This window comes from Rhineura floridana, chromosome 13, assembly GCF_030035675.1.
Source record: "Rhineura floridana isolate rRhiFlo1 chromosome 13, rRhiFlo1.hap2, whole genome shotgun sequence".
Taxonomy (NCBI): domain Eukaryota; kingdom Metazoa; phylum Chordata; class Lepidosauria; order Squamata; family Rhineuridae; genus Rhineura; species Rhineura floridana.
Genome location: NC_084492.1, coordinates 25536694 through 25557096, shown reverse-complemented (window position 1 = coordinate 25557096; position 20403 = coordinate 25536694). Strand labels below are relative to the sequence as shown.

Here is a 20403-nt window from a genome sequence, read left to right as displayed (position 1 = left end):
CACTGAAGAAGACTAATTGTCAAAACGCGTCTGGCTATGGTATACATTGTGCACTATTTGGGCACTGATTTATGTACATTGGCCACTTTTTACAAGTTGCCTTTTATTTCCACATTGATATTGCCTTGATTATATTATATATTTTGTATTTCATTGAGTTTGGGCACTGATTTTTTACATATTTTGGCCATCTTTTTATTACTATATGAGAATACATAAGGATTTTATATTGATTGTTTATACACATATTAATTTTTTGATATTATTTTATAACAATGCATTCTATGTCTGTACCTTAACTTTGTTTTGGAGCACTGTTTTTGCATTAAGGTAGATTTTAACTTCACAGTTCTTGCTGTAGGCACATGGCCTGACCTAGCAAAAGGCAGATTCCCATATTCCTAAAAATGACCCCCCCCCCAATTATCTTATACGATAGACCAGGGAGGTGGAACCTGTGACCCTCTAGATGGCATTGGACTACAACTCCCATCAGCCCCAGCCAGGACTGAACCAATAATCAGGGCGGATGAATGTTGGAGCCCAACATCAACTGGAGCATCACACATTCTCCACCCCTGATGTACTGAACTAGATAGACCAATGGTCTGGCTCAATATAAGATAGCTTCCTATGTAACTTCTTATGATAGAGGTAACCAATATGGTACCTTGCAGAGGTTGTTGGACTCCAACTCCCATCAGCCCCAGCCAACATAGCCACTGGTTAGGGATGATGGAAGTTGGAGTCCAGCAACATCTGGGAGATACCACATGGGCTACCTAGCCCAAGTATCCACTATCCCTTCATTAACTTTGCTCATTTAAACACTAAAGGCTACAGTGCTATTTCAGGATGTAAAAGAAAACCGGGCCCAGCAGTTATTCTACCTGTACTAGGTATAAAATACCAGAAAGAATATTTGGCATAAATGAAATGGGGATAGGGTTCTTAAATGTCACCTGGTAATAAACACACAAAAAGGAACTTCTTATTAAACACGCATCACTAGCATTTTAAAAGCCAGGGCTATTATGGACTCCCTTGGATCTCAGTAAGGTCAGATAAGGGAAGCAGCTTTTTTTGTAATGGGATGTTGATTAATTCCTAGACTGGAAAGTATAAAAATGTCATTAGAGTCTACAGGAGAAAACAGATAGGTAGTAGGACTTCTTGACTGGGAAAGTTTGTGACTGTTGGGGGCTGCATTTGGGGTTGGTTAGTTCTTAAAATGAAACGTGCCTAGAATGTAGAGTCCCTGATATGAACACACACACACATACATTTTTTAAAAAAGAGTCTAAAAGCACCTTAAAGACCAATATATTTATTGTGGCAGATGCTTTCCTAGATTAAAGCTCATTTCATCAGATGCATGGAATGTTGTTCTCAGGTGGCAGATATATATACAGGAGCACATGAGGAGGAGGCCCCAAAGGTACTCAGGAGATTACTCACAGGTACACAGAGAATCTGTCTCCTAAAGATGCAGACAGATCTGGGCAAGAGCCAGATTTTATAGTTTCAAAAATAAGGGATCAACCGCTGTATGTTTCTTCTTTCCAGCAGCCCTGGGTGCAACCTGAACCATGCAAAGCAAATAGCTTAGGGCTGTTCCAGATGTCCTGTTTACTGAGCATCCATCCTGATTTGCTTACTCAGAGGTTAGACTCTGTTCTTTATTGAGCATTCATTCTGAATTGGCTATGGGGAGGGTATAAGATAAGGAACATTCATCCTGAATTCAGCCTGATTTAGCTGTGAAGTGGACATACCTTTTCCCATTAATCATTCATTTGTCCTACTTTTTTCAGTTCATTTCCCCATCACTTGCCTAACCACAAAAAGTCTGTTGAATGTGCGTTTGTTGCCCCAAGGCAAAAGAGCTCTTTAATCCACTTTAATTGTGTGATGATGATGATGGACTGCCTTGTGCAAACCTAAATTTCCAGTGAGAGCCAGCAAGGTGTGGTGGTTAAAGTGTCGGACTACGACCTGGGAGACCGGGGTTCGAATCCCCACACAGCCATGAAGCTCACTGAGTGACCTTGGGCCAGTCACTGCCTCTCAGCCTCAGAGGAAGGCAATGATAAAACACCTCTGAATACCTCTTACCATGAAAACCCTATTCTTAGGGTCGCCATAAGTCGGGATCGACTTGAAGGCAGTCCATTTCATTTTCAAATTTCCAGTATGCACTCGAATCCCTCTCATGAAATAATGACAGTCTGGGGGTGACCAGATTCTTACCTGAATGTCTGCTACCTCTTTCCACAGAGGTACTCTTGAAAGATATTTATCTCAATGTCTGGTAACTCTTTAGACAATGAATATTTGCAAACTGTCTATGGCACCAACATCAGCCAGCTTTTTTCCTCCACTTCTGCAACCCTTGTTTTGTTCACCATCTAGCCTGATGAAGAGTTCTTCAAAATTCTAAAGCTTTGCATCCTATTTTGTTTTGTGTTGGCCCTAATGTTGATTCTGGAGTTTTTCTTATGGGCCACTATGGCTACCTTTTGCTTCCACTGGGTTGGCTCTGATTTAGATGAAATTGTTTAATTCTTTCCATGAGAAAGCAAATCATCCTATTTTGAGAAGGTACTGAAGACAGTTGTGACAGAACTGTATTAGAATTGCCCCCAAAGAGTAATTATAATACTCAAAAAGGATTGGGCAATGAACTTTTCTTCTGTGTATTTTTGAGGTCTTCCCTACATTTATTCTCGCATATGGTGCCTTCGTTTTCTTCTTCTATAGACAGAAAGTGCTTTCAGATGACCTGTTCACTTAGCATTCATCCTGATTTGATCTGCAGAGAGTTTAGATGATGTTGGCTCTTTAATGAGCATTCATTCTGATTGGTTTGCGGAGAGGTTAGATGGCATTGCCTCAAACCAAGTGTTATTGTACACTTCCCAGTGCATTTTCCCATCACTTTCCATATCACAAAAAGTCTGATATTTTGGGTAAGTGGGTTTGTTGAGCAAGACCTTCCAACCATCCATAATTGTGCAACCTGAATTTGCTGGTATGTGATTGAATCCCACCTGAAAATAGCAACAGTCTGCAAGCAACCTGAGGGAGGAGGGGTGTTTGGGGTGGGGATACAAATAGTGAGACAGCAAGGCCACATCACAGATGCTGTACCTTGTATTTCATAGCCTTTGAGAACCACGGTTTGCCATTTTCTTTCCTCTATGTCCATTTTAGGACCTGTAGGCCTTAGCAGGCAAATCACAGAATAACAGAAATGCAAGGGGCCTATAAAGCCAGCAAGTCCAACCCCCTGCTCAATGCAGGAATCCAATTTAAAGCATACCCAACACGTGGCTGTCCAGCTGCCTCTTCAATGCCTCCAGTGTTAGAGAGCCCACCACCTCCCTAGACCATTGGTTCCTTTGTCACACCACTCTAACAGTTAGGAAGTTTTTCATGATGTTCAGTTGAAATCTGGCTTCCTGTAACTTCAGCCTGTTATTCTATGTCCTGCACTTTGGGATGATCGAGAAGAGATCCCGGCCCTCCTCTGGGTGACAATCTTTCAAGTACTTGAAGAGTGCTATCATATATTTTCTTCTTCTCAGGGCTAAAGATGCCCAAATGACATCACTCCTTCTAACGGTGAACTCAGGAAGTGAGTGCCAACAGGACTATAGGAAAACAAGAGAGAGAAAAACAAGAGGGAGGTATCCACATAAGCTAAGGTGACAACATTCCCCCTCCCCTTAAAAAAACAGCCTATTGAGGTCTGAGCATGCTCAGTAGCCATGTTGTATGTCAGATGGGAAAGAAGAAAAGAAAACCATGGGGGAAGAGTTAGAATGGAGAACAATGGAGGGGAGTGTGGCTAATTGGGCCCTTCCAACAGGAGCACTTCCTACTAGGAGGTGAGAACATATTGCAGTATTTGTTGCTTGGGTGCCTATTAGTCATGTGTGTGTATATGGGTGTCAGGGACCAGGAGTCAGATGCCTCTTCCTTGGGCGATGGAGGCAAGGATGCTGAACCTGAAGGGAAAAGGCATGCAGGGCTAGCCGCAGAACCACGGCTGCCAAGTGAACAGGCAAGGCCAATGCTCCTAGCCAGCCAGCCTGGCGGTGTGGCACTGCCTTCCTCTGCCTCAGAGGACTCCCTTGCAGAAGACCTGAGGCTCCCACACCCCATCACAGAAGGAGATTTCTGGAGAAGGCTGCCGCTCCTTTCAGTAAAGCAGAATCTTGCAGCACAGGTGGTGCTAACAATCAGGCTTCTACTGCTACTATATGAGCTTTGTTTCAGCTTGTCCCTTGCTGGAACATCGTCAGAATTCTGTGTTCCTAGGGAAGGTGTGGGGAACCTTTGGTCCTCCAGATGTTGCTGAACTACAGCTCCCATCATGCCTGGATTGGCCATGCTTGCTTGGGCTGATGGGAGTTGTATTTCAGCAAATACCTGGCGGGCCAGAGGTTCCCCATTTCTGTCCTAGAACCCTGCTTGAACCCTGTCCTGCCTTATCCTCAGCGTGGGACCCTCTGCCCCACAGAGCAGCACAGTGTGTATCTAGGGACAAAACCATGCATCTGATCAAGTGGGTTCTAAGCTGCAAAAGCTTACAACACAATACATTTGGAATCATAGAATCATAGAGTTGGAAGGGGCCTTGTAGGCCATTGAGTCCAACCCCCTGCTCACAGCAGGAAATCCACAGCTAGAGCATCTTCCGCAGATAGCTGTCCAGCCTCTGCTTGAAGACATCCAGCGAAGGGGATCCCACCACCTCCCTAGGCAGTCGGTTCCATTGCCGAACTGCCCTTACTGTCAAGAAGTTCCTTCTAATGTCCAATCTGAATCTACGCTCCTGCAACTTAAAACCATTAGACCTAGTCCTACCCTCTGGGGCAGCAGAGAACAAATCTGTACCCTCCTCTATGTGACAGCCCTTCAGGTACTTAAAGAGTGCAATCATGTCACCCCTCAGCCTTCTCTTCACCAGTTTGTTTGTGTGTTTTTGCAATAATAGACAAACAGTTACACTTTTAGGGTTTGTCGCTATCTACTGTGGGAGGTCTTCCTTCTAATCCAGATGTGTGGGGGATGACTTACAGATGTATAATTATGCAGTGATGGGGAGTGGGTGGCAGAAGCGCCCTGTAAAAACATCTCCTCTTTAAACAAAATCTAAAAGACATAACCCCATCTAACCCAATACAACAGCCTAAAACACCCCAAACCTTGCCATCAAAAAACTTGAAATATAGCCATTAACAATGAAAAGCCTGGGGAAATAGAAAGGGTGGTCTCACTGTGAGTTCACAGCCATGGAGCTTGCTTGCAAATGCATCCATGAAAGCTGCGAGTATTTAAAAAGTTTTGCTAGTCCACTTTCTTTCATGTATTCATTGGTACTAAACTGGCGGCTTAAAATCTGAAGCTCCCCCAAGCTCCAGGGCCATCCTGGTGCATAGCCGACCACCTCCACCATAACTTCCTGGGATCCCATCACTGCCCCTAGAACCGACCTATGAGAATGAAGGGAAATCACCCGGAAATGGTTTGTAGCTAACCAGGTTCTCCTCAGAGTAGACTCCTTGAAGTTAATGAACCTAAGTAATCATGCCCATTGATTTCAATGAATCTACTCAGAGTAGAACTTACAGTGGATACAACTCAATGACACCCCCCTCCAAGGCTACCAGTTCATTGCCAGTTGTTTCCAGGCCCAATTTAAGGTGCTCATGTTAGTATTTAAAACCCTAAATGACTGAGGTCCTAAATATCCTTCCCTACAGACCCTCTTGGGTGTTGAGATCAGCAGAGGAGGCCCTTTTGGTAGTTCCACCATCCTCAGAAGCTCGGGGGGGGATTTTCGGTCGCAGTCCTAAGTTGTGGAACTCCCTCCCCACAGAGCTATGTCTAGCAACTTCACTGTATAGTTTTTGGCTAATGATGAAGACACACCTCTTCAACCTGGCCATTGATACCTGAGATGTGTAGTTATAGGACCATCATTTTTTGTGATGTAATGATTTTAGGTTGTTTTTAATTATGTATTTTAAAATTCCTGTAACCCGCCCTGGGACCTTTGAGTGAAGGGTGAGTAATAATAATAAGTATCATCAACAACAACAACAACAACAACAACAAATAATACCACCCAGAAAGGTGCTGCGGTTGATAAAGCTGCGGTTTTATGGCATCTGATGCACCCTCACTAGCCTTACCACCACCACCACCACCCCATCTACAAAATTATCCCTGGGGCAGCAAAAGCAGCACCGTGTCTAAGTTGAAACCCAAACCAGAAGATGCAGCAACCACCTAACAGCACAAAGTCTGCAATCCCTGAATCTTTGTCGGAAAGATATTGGATGATATTCAATGCTAGTTCTACAGAGTAGACCCATTGAAGTTAATGGACATGACTAACTTAGGTTCATTCATTTCTATCGGTTTGTGAGTTGGATTTAGTTGAATACTATCCATTGTTAGTTTTTAGTTGCATCCTCACCTGTGTACCAGTATATATGCCAAGAAGTCAGGATCAAAGTATGCTCTGGATCGTGGGCATGCTGATGCTCTTGGAAGAGGTAGGGCATCAGGGAAAGCTGAAAGGCTGCTAAGTTGGTGCTTGGAGGTTGCTAATGCAACACCACATCCTTCCTAACTCCTAGTTCCCCATCATCCCTGATGATGGTTCATGCTGGCTGAGGTTGATGGGAACTGGAGTCCAGCAACACTCAGAGGAGCAAAGGTTTCTCAATCCTGCCTTTGGTGAACAACTCCCATCTTGTTTTGGAAACCTCTGACCTGCTGGTACCTCATTGGGAATACAAGGACCACCATAGTATATAGCGGAGGTTCCCAAACTGTGGTCCATGAGCTTCATTCAGGTGGTCCACGGCATGTCTGTAAAATTACACTCAACAATAAAACAACATCTAGCAGAGCACATTACAATTGCTGCAACAAGCAAAAAAAATCATTAAGCTGTCAACCAAGACGGTTGGCAATTTTCAAGTGATCCTTGGGGGAAAGAAGTTTGGGAGCCGCTGGTATATAGAATTTTAATTGTGTAATCCTATATATGTCTACTCAGAAGTAAACTCTCTTGCGCTCCATAGGACTTGTTCCCAGATAAGAGTGTGTGGGATCACAGCTTTAGTTACATGTTGAAGCCTCTCTTTCTCTCTCTCTTGGGAGCCTCTCCTGTTGCAGCAAAGCCAACATTTTCATGAATAAGGGCAAAAGGGGGGTCTGGAAACAGATAAGGGAAACACAGCAACTGTGGGTGTTTTGGTAGTCTCTGAAAGGACATGGTTTGGTTTTTTTCCACTGTACCAATCTCTGACAGCATTGTATTAGGAATAAGATGAATTGATTATAGGTTTTTAATTTAAGGAGTGCATTTCATGGCAAGTTCACAATGACTATTTGTACCATTGCGCTCCTGCAAGCGAGGCAGTAACAAAGCAATGGTGTGCATCAATATTAAACAGCTCCTGTAGGGTTTGCATTGGGAAAAGCAGGGGTGTCAGTGGAGCAGGGTTATTTGTCACAACAGTCCTTAGCAACTGTTGTTTTTGCATCGCTGGGCTGTTACTGACTGGAAGGCAATTGCTGTCATCTGAGAAGGGCTGCACTTTAGAAGAACAGCTAAATCTGTATCTTGCAAAAATGGCTGTGGGCAAGGGAAGAATGCCACCAATCTGCCACCTTCACTTACTAAGGGCAGTGCCCTGGTCCAAAAGCACATGATGCACCAACTTTGTTGTGTCAAGAGTTTTTGGAGTGTATATATTGCAACTGAATGCAGAACTAACTGGTCTGTTAAGACTCGTAGTTGAAAGAATAAAGAAACATAAGGCTTATTACTACAAAGAGGTAAAGTCATACCTGCTAAAGCAGCCATGCAGCCTTCACTGAGGGAGGCATGACTGAGAACAAAAACATAAAGAGAAGGGAGGAAGGGAAGGAGCAAAGCCTGCAAAAGCAGCAAATGCTTTAGAGGAGGAATGAGCAGAGAGAAGAATAGATTGTCTTTCTATTGCCCCCTCTCCCACTGGTTCAGGTCACTTGCAACATGCATAGGTGCTTTACTCCCAACATGTTGAATGTCTGGGGATGATCAAAGCCTGTATGGGAGAACCACCTAGAAACCTAATGCGTACCACATTGGATCCATGAAGGAGGAGATATGGCACTAGCAGGACATAGATATATACTCCTCTCGCTTAGCCAGCCATACTCTCCTCCATGATACTCCATTCCATTTCTCCCATAGTCACTTAGCATCCTGTACAGAGCACACTCAGTATTCACTGGGCTGGGGATTTTGTTGTTGTTGTTTTTGCAGTTACTCTCACCACCCCCTGAGGGATTTTGTTCAAAATATTTTCTTTTTGTACTTCTGCAAACTTTCGGGTTCCCCTAAACCAGCTGATGCCTCTCTCTTGTGCATCGATGGTGCCATTTTTGCTACATAAGGATCCGCAGCGTGATTATTGAAAAGAGAAGGAATGATGATAAATTTGACTGATTGATTTTTAAGGCATTTATATGCCACTAAATCATTAGCATTTGTAAGTGGTGTACATAAAAATAAACCACACAGGGAATAAAACGAACAAAATAATCATAAACCCAAACACTACCTTAAAATGCCTGCTGGAATAAGAAAGTCTTTCTCATGCATCTGAAGTTCAGCAAGGAGGCTGCCTATTCTCATCTCACTAGAGAGGGAATTCCGCAGGCGTAGGTCCACAATACTGAATGCATGGTTTCTAGTAGTCATGAGACATGCGTCTGAGCCATGCGGGACCACCAACAGAGACTCCCTCAAAGATCAGGTAGGGATATAAGTGATCAGGTGGCCCTTAAGATATCCTGGACTTAAGTTGTTAAGGGCCTTGTAAATTAATACAAGGACCTTGAACCTGACCCGCTGACATATGAGCAGCCAGTGCAAGCTGATAAGAAGCAGAGTTTGTCCCTGTCAACAGTCTAGCTGCAACATTTTGCACCAGCTGGAGTGACAGGAATATGTGGGGGACATTCCCACTCTCCCCCATGATTACCACCATGCAAAAAGATGGGATGGGATAGGTCTTTAGTTGACGACGGTAGAACTGCAGACACTGAACTTTATGAGGAGGTGGGACCATGGTTTAATGCAGGGGTGGGGAGCATCAGGTTAAGGGGGGGATGAATGTGGACTCTCCCCAGATCGTATATTTTCCCCAGCTACACCCCCTGTCTCCTCAGAAGCCCTAGTCCATATATTCCTTCGTGGTTATTGCCTGGCTGGACTGTGTTCTTGAGCTCTATGCCTCTCGCTTGTCTGGATGGAAAGGGATGTACAACGGAGAGGCAGTGTGGAGTAGTGGTTAGAGTGTCAGACTCATACCTGGGAGTCCCTGATCTGACACCCTAAGTAAATAAATAAATAAATTTGTCTGGCACTCTAAATAAATAAATGAAAATCAATAAATCCCCACTTTTCCATGAAGCTCACAGGGCCAATAACTGTCTCTCAGCCTAACCTACCTCACGGGGTTGTTGTGAGGATAAAAACAAGAGAGGGAGAGCCATGTTTGTACACCACCTTGAGCTCCTTGGGGGAAAGGTGGGACATAAATGTAATAAATAAATAAATAAACTGTGTGTAGAAACTAGCCTAACATACAAAGATAACATATTCATTGCTCCGCCTGCTTTTGCCTTCTGGGCCCCAGAAGTTTGCCCAGGAGGGAATGTGGCCTTCAGACTGAATAAAGGTCCCCTTCTCCTAGTCTAGTGTTATGAGGACTGTACAAGCCTCAGGCTTCCATACACCCCTCTGCACTCTCTCTCTCTCTCTCTCTCTTTGCATGGCCATGGGGAGACAATCAGAAATTTCTTGGTGTTATATCTCTAGGTAATGTTTTATCTTTTCCTCTCAGTTTGGCATTCATTGGTGACATGAAAATGATCATCTGTACACCACTAAGCCATAGCATTTTCCCACTCCGCAACAGCTTGCCACCTCCCCCAGATCTGTTGTGGGGAGGAAAAACAGGGAGGAAATCCTTATTATTATTATTATTTATTAAATTTATATCCCGCCCTTCCTCCCAGTAGGAGCCCAGGACAGCAAACAAAAACACTAAAAAAAACTATGACAAAATGGAAATGGACTGCCCTCAAGTCTATCCCGACTTATGGTGACCCTATGAACAGGGTTTTCATGGTAAGCGGTATTCAGAGGGGGTTTACCATTGCCTCCCTCTGAGGCTGAGAGGCAGTGACTGGCTCAAGATCACCCAGTGAGCTTCATGGCTGTGTGGGGATTCGAACCCTGGCCTCCCAGGTCATAGTCCACCACCTTAACCACTACACCACACTGGCTCTCAAATCATAAAAATAGACATTAAAATATACTAAAACAAAACATCTTTAAAAACATATTAAAACAAAACATCGTTGAAAATATCTTTTTTTACAAAAAGCTTTAAAAACATCTTAAAACGCAATTCCAGCACAGACACAGACTGGGATAAAGTCTCTACTGAAAAGGTCTATTGAAAGGGGAAGGTTTTCAATAGATGCCAAAAAGATAACAGAGATGGTGCCTGTCTAATATTCAAGGGGAGGGAATTCCAAAGGGAGGTGCCACAACACTAAAGGTCTCCTTCCTATGTTGTGTGGAATGGACCTCTTGATAAGATGGTATCTGTGGGAGGCCCTCACCTGCAGAAAGTAGCGATTAACGGAGTATATAAGGGATAAGACAGTCTTTCAGGTATCCTGGTCCCAAGCTGTATAGGGCTTTGTACACCAAGACTAGAACCTTGAACTTGTCCTGGTAGCTAATGGAAAATCTTTTTGCCCTGGTGCAGCACCATTATAACAAGGTCTTAGAGTTGCTTCCTGTTTCAAAGACCTTTTTTGTAATAGTAATAGTGTCGTATCTGAGGGAGAAGAGGAATTAGCAGAGGGTTGGTGAGCCACTAGAAATGGTTTGGTGAGCTGGATGCAGGCCACAGTTCTCCACTCCAGTGCCAAGGTGTTTTTATGTTGGTAATGAAGCCTCTAGCAGTGATTGGCTGAACTGCCCTGATGTCACAGAGAGAAAGAAGTGTCTCTGTCTAGTAGGGATGGGGGAGAAATTAGATTCATACTTACAGACGAGCCTACCAAATCTGCACTTTCTGAAATTATATCTGAACCAATATACAGAGTCATCCTTTCAAATTCACACATCTCCTAATTTTGCAATGCAGTTCTCCACACTAGTAATGTGTACAAAAATGCATATCCCGGGCCAAAGTGTGCATAAAATTGCATATGTTAGTGAACATAACATACAAAAAAATTGTGTGTTATGCATTATATCAAGGAAGATTGCTCTGCAAAAATTTGTGTATACGGCAAAATTGCATACAGAAATTTGCACTAAAATGCTGACAAATTTTCATAAGGGTTTTTTTAAAAAAATCAAAACTTTTTGCAGAAATGTGGAGAACTGAATTTAAGGTTGGCAAAATGAGAAATTGCAAGAACCACAACTGACAGATCCTTCCATCCCCAATTGCTAGTGACAGCGTGGTGTCTAGTGGTAAGGCCACAAGCAACCACAAACCACGTGTGGGGTTAGCCCTCTGGCCAGCAGTTTTGCCCCATTTCTTCATATGTTTATTTGCCCTGATCCTACTGTTGCATGATACATCCACATTTCCAGCCATAGAACGCTGTGATGCGTTCATGGAGAGGAAGGGGTAGCTCCACCCTACTGTGTAGTCATTGGCTCTGATCTGAGAGAAGAGCAAAACAGGCATCAGAGCCGAGGAAAGGAGACAGGAGTCTTGAGAATGCAGCTGGCAAGGCAAGCTATGGTCTGAAGGCGCATGGTGTAGCTGAAGCAAAGCAGTTCTGGATGTAGCCACTGCCTGCATGAGAGACCACCTAACCCAGCACATCCCACACTGAGTTCCATGCTGGAAGAGAGGCAGGGAAAGCAAATAATTCATAAATAAGGAGAAATGCCAAGGACTGGATGTCCTTGGGCAAAATCTCTCTGCTTAAGATAGCCCTGGGCTCCTACTGGGAGGAAGGGTGGGATATAAATTTAACAAACAAAAAATAAGACAAGGGCAGCCAATGTTTTGCCCTCTAAATTTGTTGGTCTATAATTCCATCATCCCCAATTAGCATGACTAATGGTCAGGGATGATGGGAGTTGTTATCTAACAACATCTGGAGGGACCACACTGGCTACCCTGGGCCTAAGATCTCTTATGTGAAAAATGAGAATTGTTATTATTTAGTAGTAGTAGTAGTATAAACATTATTTTGGAAGCCTTTTGGGGTTAACAACAAAAATCTAACTTCACATATACACTGATGTGGTCTAAATTGGTGGTGATTAACTAGGAAAGTGATATTGGGGTCATGAGGGATTGCTCAGAGAAAATGTCAACCCAGCGTGTGGCAGCTGTGAAGAAGGTAAAGTCAATACTAGGGAACATTAGCAAATTTCAAGTGAAATTTTTGGGGAAATCTCTGTTTTAGACATAGGTGAGGGTGAATGGTAGAGAGCATAAAGTATCAGGAAGAGGATGGTACGGCCACATCAAAAATTGGAACTAGTTTCAAACCACTTTAAATGCCATGGTTTCCATCCAGGGGACTTTTAAGGACCCCTCCAGACATTGTTCTTATAGTACATTCATGATAATTTACACTCACGATGATATCAAGGCAGTTATACACAATCCCGCTTTCAATACTTTTTGCACCTGCAGACTTTTCAGGGCAGACATCCTGTCTTGTGTCCGATCAGCACATGTCATGTAACGTCCTTCTGAAATCCTGTAACTTTTCATCCAACAAATGTTCCATTTTTGGGTCCCACTTTTGTGCGCTGTAGTGCAAAAGTGCCCCTCCAGACAGCAATAACGCTGTCACGTTGGGGAAGCATCACAGAACAACTAATAAAGTGGAATGATGTGTAGATGGTCCAGGATAAATCCACCATTAATGCACTATTATTGCATCAATGACATGCTGCAGAATATACCTGCAAACACAGAACATAAGCAGAGCATCAGACCAAAGGCTTATCTGGTCCAGCATCCTGTTCTCATATGGCAAACCAGATACCTGTGGGGCAGCAGCATTCTCCCCATTTGTGTTCCCCAGCAACTGGTATTCAGAAGCATAGTACCTCTAATACTGGAGGTAATATAGCCATCCTAACTAATAGCCACCGGAGCCTGTACAACCCTGGAAGCTGTGGTTCTATAAAGTAACCAGGAACTTTGTTCAAGCCATTACCAATTCTTTTCCAATGTTGCTGCTATTCGATGGTTTGGAAGCCATGGCATTTAAACTGGTTTAAAGGTTTTTTAAATAAACAAATAATGTAGATGTGTCGATCTTGCGCTAAGTAGGTGAGCAAAGGCAACTGTTCAGCCACGGTACTGCAAAGAAAGCTATTTTCCGTGGGTTAGAGTGGCTCCCAGACTGATTGGTTAGAATGGCTGGGTCTGCACTAAGTGCTCATCTGTCAGCTCCTTTTAGGATACTCCCTATTGTGAAGGTTAATTGTGGTAGATCTAGGTAATGACATCTATACTAAATGTTCATTTTGGTCCTGAACTAGCTTGACAGGCATAGAAAACTGTCTTATATCAGGTCAGATCATTGGTCCGTGTAGGTGACTATTGTCTACACGGACCTACAGCAGGTCTCCAGGGTGTCAGGCAGGACTCTTTTCCCAGCCCTACCAGGAGATGGTGGGGATTGAACCTGGGGCCTTCTGCATGCAAAGCAGATGCTCTGCCACTGAGCTACGGCCCTCCTCCAACAGCAAAGAGGGCCTTGGTGGTGATGCTAGGTGAATCTCCTGCCTTATGGCTTCTCCTAGGCCAAATAAAATAATTTGTGGAGCAATTCTGCAGTTAATTGTTTTGCCATCCTCATGAATTTTTGCAGAATTTCTCATACAAGGGAGGGTGGGTAGCAAAGAAATTGAAATGCTCAAGTCCCATGGATGCCACTGGGACTTGTAATACGTTCCTATGTATGTTTACTCAGATGAAAGCCTCTTTAAGTTCAATGGGGTTTATTCCTCAAGTGTACATTGGATTCCTGCCACATCCAGTTATACTTAAAGCTGTAAAGCTATGGATATTTGCCTGGGAATCAGTCCAAATAATGATTTGCATCTGTGCATGATTTGCATCATAGATATACCACCACAAAAAGAACTTTGATTTCACAACACATCATCTGAAATGCATTGTTTCTCAGTTGAGGGAAGGAGGTGCTGTTAAGAGTTTAAGAATCATTAAGAGTTACGGTCGCCAAGGGACATATTTGTCTGTGTGAAATGGCATGTACCTTTCTCTGGATCGTGCTTAGGTTTGATCACTGTTTCAGAGATTATTTATAATTAATGACGTCTTGGAAATCGGTTCTGTTGTTGCGAAGCTTGAGCCTCCATCATAATAGTCTTGAGACATTTTCAGCATCTTTGAACTAACCTTAAATTAGGTTTACCAGAGTTTGGAAAAGTTACTTTTTTGAACTACAACTCCCATCAGCTCAATCCAGTGGCCATGCTGGCTGGGGCTGATGGGAGTTGTAGTTCAAAAAAGTAACTTTTCCAAGCTCTGGTTTAGACTACAGTCAGCTGTTGGTTTAAGCAGATTTGCTACATAATGCCTGGTCATTTAACTGAAGATATATAGGGACTGTATAGGCCCTTTCAGATGTCCTTTTTTATTGTGCCTTCATGATGATTTGTGCTCATGATGATATTGAGGTGGTCGTATGCAATTCTACTTTCAATACTGTTTGCACCTGCAAATGTTTTGGGGTGAACATACTGCTTCATTTCCAATCAGTTCATGTCCTATAACTTCCTACTTAAATGTCTTGTACCACAGATGTTCAAGGGGGTTGTTCCGCTTTGTTGTGCTATAGCATAAAAATGCCCCTCCAGACAGCAATAATGTGGTAACATTAGGGAAGCTTTGCAGAACAACAAATAAAGCAGAATGATGTGTTGATGGTCCAGTATAAATCCACCACTAATGTACTATTAATGCTTCAATGACATATTGAAGACACTTGCAAAAAAGAAAACACAGTCTGGAGGGGGGTCCTTTATGAGTTATCCGTGGTGAGATAAAGACACACAGTACATGTCCAGAGGCACTCCATTTTATTGTTTGTATTTTTCAGAGCTCAAGCCTGGAGCTCTGTCCTCACTCAAAGTATGCCAAGATGCAAGGAATTCACTGTGTACTCATCGCTTTGCTGGGAACAGAAAGCAATTTTCTTCCAAACCACGTTGGTTGGAAGCTCTGCAAGCAATTGCATCCTCTCCTCCATGAGGTTGTATGATTGCCCCCAAAAGGTTTTTTAAAGCATGTAGTGCTGTGTTTATTTGTCTGTGTGAAATGGCATGTACCTTTTTCTGAAGTGAAGATATTTTCTTTAAAAGTGGGGTGTAAATCTATTAAATAAATTAAACAAAACAAGATAAGTTTTGGTTTTCCCTACCAGAAGATGCAACTATGGCCACTAGCTAGAGTGCTTTTTTTAAAGGGTTAGTTAGACAAACTGGAGGATCAATGGCTATGAGCCAAGATAGCTAAATAAAACCTCTATGTACACCTCAGAATACCAGGGGCTGGGGGGAAAAAGATGTCAGCCATTGTCTTTGTGTCATGCTTGTGAACATCTAGAGCAGCCTTCCCCAACCTGGTGCCCTCTAAATGTTTGGGACTACAATTCCCATCAGCCCCAGCCATAATGGCCAATGTGGGGGTTTAATTGGACATTTGGTTGCATATAAGCCCATATAGCACATTTGACCTTGTTTGGTCGGAGGCTTTTGCTAAAAGAAAATGGGGGGAAAGACCTCCCCCCCACTGGAATCCCAAATGTAGCCCCAAAAGAGAAGGTATAATAATCACAGGCACTTCAGATAGCCCACCCTTCAGCAACAGAAAGAAATCCTCCTGGTTAGGCCTCATCTTGAGTACTGCGTCCAGTTCTGGTCTCCACACTTCAAGAAGGGTGCAGACAAACTGGAACAGGTTCAGAGGGCAACAAGAATGATCAGGGGATTGGAAACAAAGCCCTATGAGGAGAGACTGAAAGAACTGGGCATGTTTAGCTTGGAGAAGAGAAGACTGAGGGGAGATATGATAGCACTCTTCAAGTGCATGAAAGGTTGTCACATAGAGGAGGGTCTGGATCTCTTCTCGATCGTCTCAGAGTGCAGGACATGGAACAATGGGCTCAAGTTGCAGGAAGCCATATTTCGGCTGAACATTAGGAAAAACTTCCTAACTGTTAGAGCCGTACAATGGAACCAATTACCTAGAGAAGTAGTGGGCTATCCAACACTGGAGGCATTCAAAAGGCAGCTGGACAGCCATCTGTCGGGAATGCTTTGATCTGGGTTCCTGCACTGAGCAGGGGGTTGGACTTGATGGCTCTATCCATCCCCAGTTGCAGCATCTTTCTGCTGTAAGGAAGCAGTATGTGCGAATGTGCCCTTACATTGGCTAGTATTTCTCTTGTACAAGAAAAACCGGTCAGGTACACACACACACACACACACACACACTTCTTTTTTTAACACACAGCTAATCCATAGTGATGCAACCCTGCACAAACATTTATGCAGAGCTTTTAATTAAAATTGTCTGCGAACAAAGGAGGCCAGCCATATTCCCGCAAGATGGCTTCTTGGAATACAGTTTGAGGCACTCCAAATTGGATTGCACTGAAATCTAATAGCAGAATTGCAGACTCAGGGGATGAGTGTTATCGATCAATAGAGTACTTTTATAAAAAAAAATAAAGAGAGGGAGAGAGAGGCAGACAGAGTGGACTTTTTGTTAGCTTTTTATCCTTTTTTCATGATCTAGACCATATTTTTTATTGTTTTGACCTGTACCAGATGTTATCAACCATAGACATTTGCTTAAAAAAAATTTAAAGGTCTAAACATTGTTTGGAGTACAATGTCTCCATGCTCACAATCATCTTGTATAAGACAACAATATTGACTATGGAGTACATCTGTAAGAAGGCATCCATTTGCCTTCCACCTTGTATTCACTGCATGCAGCACTCTTTCCATTCCGCTGCAGTTCATCTTCCACCAAAATCTACATTATTCAGTGCAAAGGAAACACAATGCAAAATGGGGAAATTATCAATTACATTATCATTTGCAGACTGAAAGCAACAACAATAGTGAACACCAATTGTATTCACTGGATTGCTTTCCATTCTGGACATAGGATAAATAAGCAAACATGGGCAATTTCCACTCCCATTTCCATTTTTGTCGAAATTCTCCGACATTCCTACTCTGGAGCCAATGACACCTCTCTCAGTTTTGAACATAGATCAGTCCAGAAAGATATATGGTAGCTGGTCAGAACAGCCCCAGAGGGCCTCTTGCTTATATGCAGTAGGAATGACATCCACGTGTCCACAAACCTGTCCTGCTCCATTTCTACTGGTTTTTCATGTTGAGTTCTGAACACAGAACATGGGAAGACCCAGGCCTTATTCTTATTGACAGATGAGCACTTCTAAAACCGGTCCTTCTGTGAACAACTGTTGAAGCTGCCTCATACTGCATCATTAGCCCACCATCTAGCCCACAGCTATGCCCTTTGGCTAACCACAGATGCCCCAGGGTTTCAGACAGAGTTTCTTTCCCAAACTTGCTGACACCCGACATTCTTTAACTGGAAATGCCAGGGATGTGAGAACATGAGAAGAGCCCTGCTGGATCAGATGAACGGCCTATGTCCGTTAAGTCGGACAGATGGGCGACTAATAAATAAAATTTTATTATTATTATTATATGTAAGTCCAGTGCCATCTTTGCCAAAGTGGCCAACCGGATGCTTATGGGAAGCCCACCTAGTGGATCTCAGACAGTGGCAGGATACAGAGCAGGGCCTCTGAAGCCACCCTAAAGGCCTGGGTACATTCCTGTGAGAGAAGGTGGTCTATAAGGTATGTTATGTTCATATAACTGTGCACCGTCCAAATGCAGGGCCCATCCTCACCACTAAGGAGATGCAGCAATAGATTTTGTGGCAGCAGAGATAACAATAAAGGATTTAGCAGTGATTGGCTGAACTGCTCTGATGTCATAGAGAAGGGAGGCACATGGAAGAGCCTAGGGAAAGAAAAGGAGAAGAAACAAAGGCCTAGGAAAGGAAGAAGCAGAACCTGGAACGAAAAAGGGGGGGTGTCTGTGTTGTGTTGCCATGTGTTTACTAAATATCACATCATGAAATTGTCCTCAAAGCTCCTCTTCTGGATTTCTGTTCTCTATATGGCCTCATTTTTACTTTAATGTAACAGTATGCATACATCATACAGAAAATGTGTTTTCTTTCTATGTCCATAGCTGGTAATGAAAAGTGTCACGGTGAGTCTTGCAGCCAGTGGCCAAAAGCAAAACTTATTCTGTTGATGAAGGAATGCTGGAATAAAGCCAGAATAATGGGCAAATGATATCCACGATCTGTCAAAAAAACCATTTGCAAGATTAAAATGTGTGTGTGTGTGTGTACACACACATACATAGTAGCAACTTCAATTAATGCATATTTATAGTAGCAACTTCAATTATTTCTATGCCAGAATGCAAGCTATTTGCATGGCCACCCTGGTGTTCCGTAAGAACATGAAAAGACCCCTGCAATCGCTCTTTCCTGCTTGTGTCCACCAACAACTAGTATTAAGAGTTATATTGCTCTGACAGGGGAGGTGGAATTCAGCAATTGAGGGCAGTAGCCATTGATAGCCTTATCCTCCTTGAATCAACCTAATTTACCCTTTAAAGGTGATCCAGGTAGGTGCGAATGCATACACCAAATCAGGGTTGAGCAAGTTGGATGGTGACTTGTGGGTGCAAATGAATGACATGTGTTTGATTCCCCAGCCCAACTGCGTGCATTGCTCTTTAAAAAAAATAAATCCAGGATTCCACCAATTGATTGTTGGGGGTGGGACTAGGGGCTGGATTCAATGCACCTGATTTTCTCTTCTCCTTCAAAATAAGGTCAGAAGAAGAATGATTTCACATGTGTTAGAGCAGAGGTAGCCAATGTGGTGCCCCCCCAGATGTTGCTGGACCCCAGCTCCCATCAGCCCCTGCCAGCATGGCCAATGTCCAGGGATGATAGGAGGTATAGTCTAGCAGCATCTGGAGGGCACCATGTTGATTGTCCCTGTTCTGTATAATAATTATATTTATTCTGGATTGCCCTTGTTGTGTATAATTATTATTTATATAGGTAGGTTTCCTTTTATAATATGAACAGCATCAAATTTCTCCTCCATCCCTAATTAGAGAATAAATCTGCAATTTGAAATTTCTCCATCTTTGGATGCCTGACTATGGCCTAGTTTTTACACATGCATTTTTACAACTTGGTTTCTCGGTGAAGTATACAATATTACTGTATTGTTGTTTTTAACATGAACTTTCTCCTCTGAAGCAGTGGTGGGCAATCTTCTTCTTTTTTTTAATGAGGAAGGCCACATTTCCTGAGGGTTGTCTTCTAGGGACCACATATTGGCAGTGAGAGGAACCGGAGTTAAAAATGGGCAGGGTCAGCTCCCAAAGTGGGTGGAGCCACCTCTTTTATCTCTCTGCCACCCCTTTACCATCTCTCTTTCTGTCACGCCCTTTCCCCCCTATTTCCCTCTCCTTGTCACCCACCTGAAGGGAGCCCAAGGGCCACCTGAAATTAGCCCAAAGGCTGCAAGTGGTCCTGGAGCCAAAAGCTGCACACCCCAGCTCTCAAGGGCCTGAACTGAAGGTATTCTCTATAACAGAGGTGGGGAGCTAAACTACAAGTTCCATCTGCCCTCGCAAGCAGGGCCAATGGCCAGGGAGGATAGGAGTTGCAGTTCAGCAACATCTGGATGGCCAAAGGTTCTCCGCATCTGTTCTGTGACTACTCATTCTTCCCTAAAATGCTACATCATGCATCATGTTGTTGCAAAAATTAAATCTTTCTCTTCTCTCTCCCTCCCTCCCTCATTTTTTTCTTCTTTCTTTCCAGGTACAGAGCCAATTTATGTGACAGATCCTTTCCTCTGTACGTTCCTGTTAGTGTTGCATAAGCTTGTACACTTATTCTTAAACCACTGATGGACTTCTGTATCCAATAATCCTCAGCCAAATGGGAAGGAGCCTATTTAAAAAAAAAAACAGAGAAAAAGAACCCTCAATGAGAACTAAAATCTTAAAGATGGACAGAAAGAGACTGGAAAAGAAGCATGACACATTCTACAAGGGGAGGGGTAAAGCATATTTTTGGGACATTACACAAAGGTCAGTCACCTGAAATAATGCATCTAGTTTCGAGAGTCTACGGCATAAAT

General features: G+C 43.2%; 1 protein-coding gene across 1 annotated transcript in view; it reads left to right on the top strand.

Moving 5' to 3' along the window:
- VSTM2B (V-set and transmembrane domain containing 2B) overlaps positions 1-20170 on the top strand; it is a 41272-nt gene extending 21102 nt beyond the window's left edge. The window contains exon 4 of the mRNA XM_061594264.1: positions 20082-20170. Within this exon, the coding sequence (XP_061450248.1) occupies positions 20082-20170 (89 nt within the window). The remainder of the gene's footprint in view (positions 1-20081) is intronic.
- Positions 20171-20403: the final 233 nt, after the last annotated feature.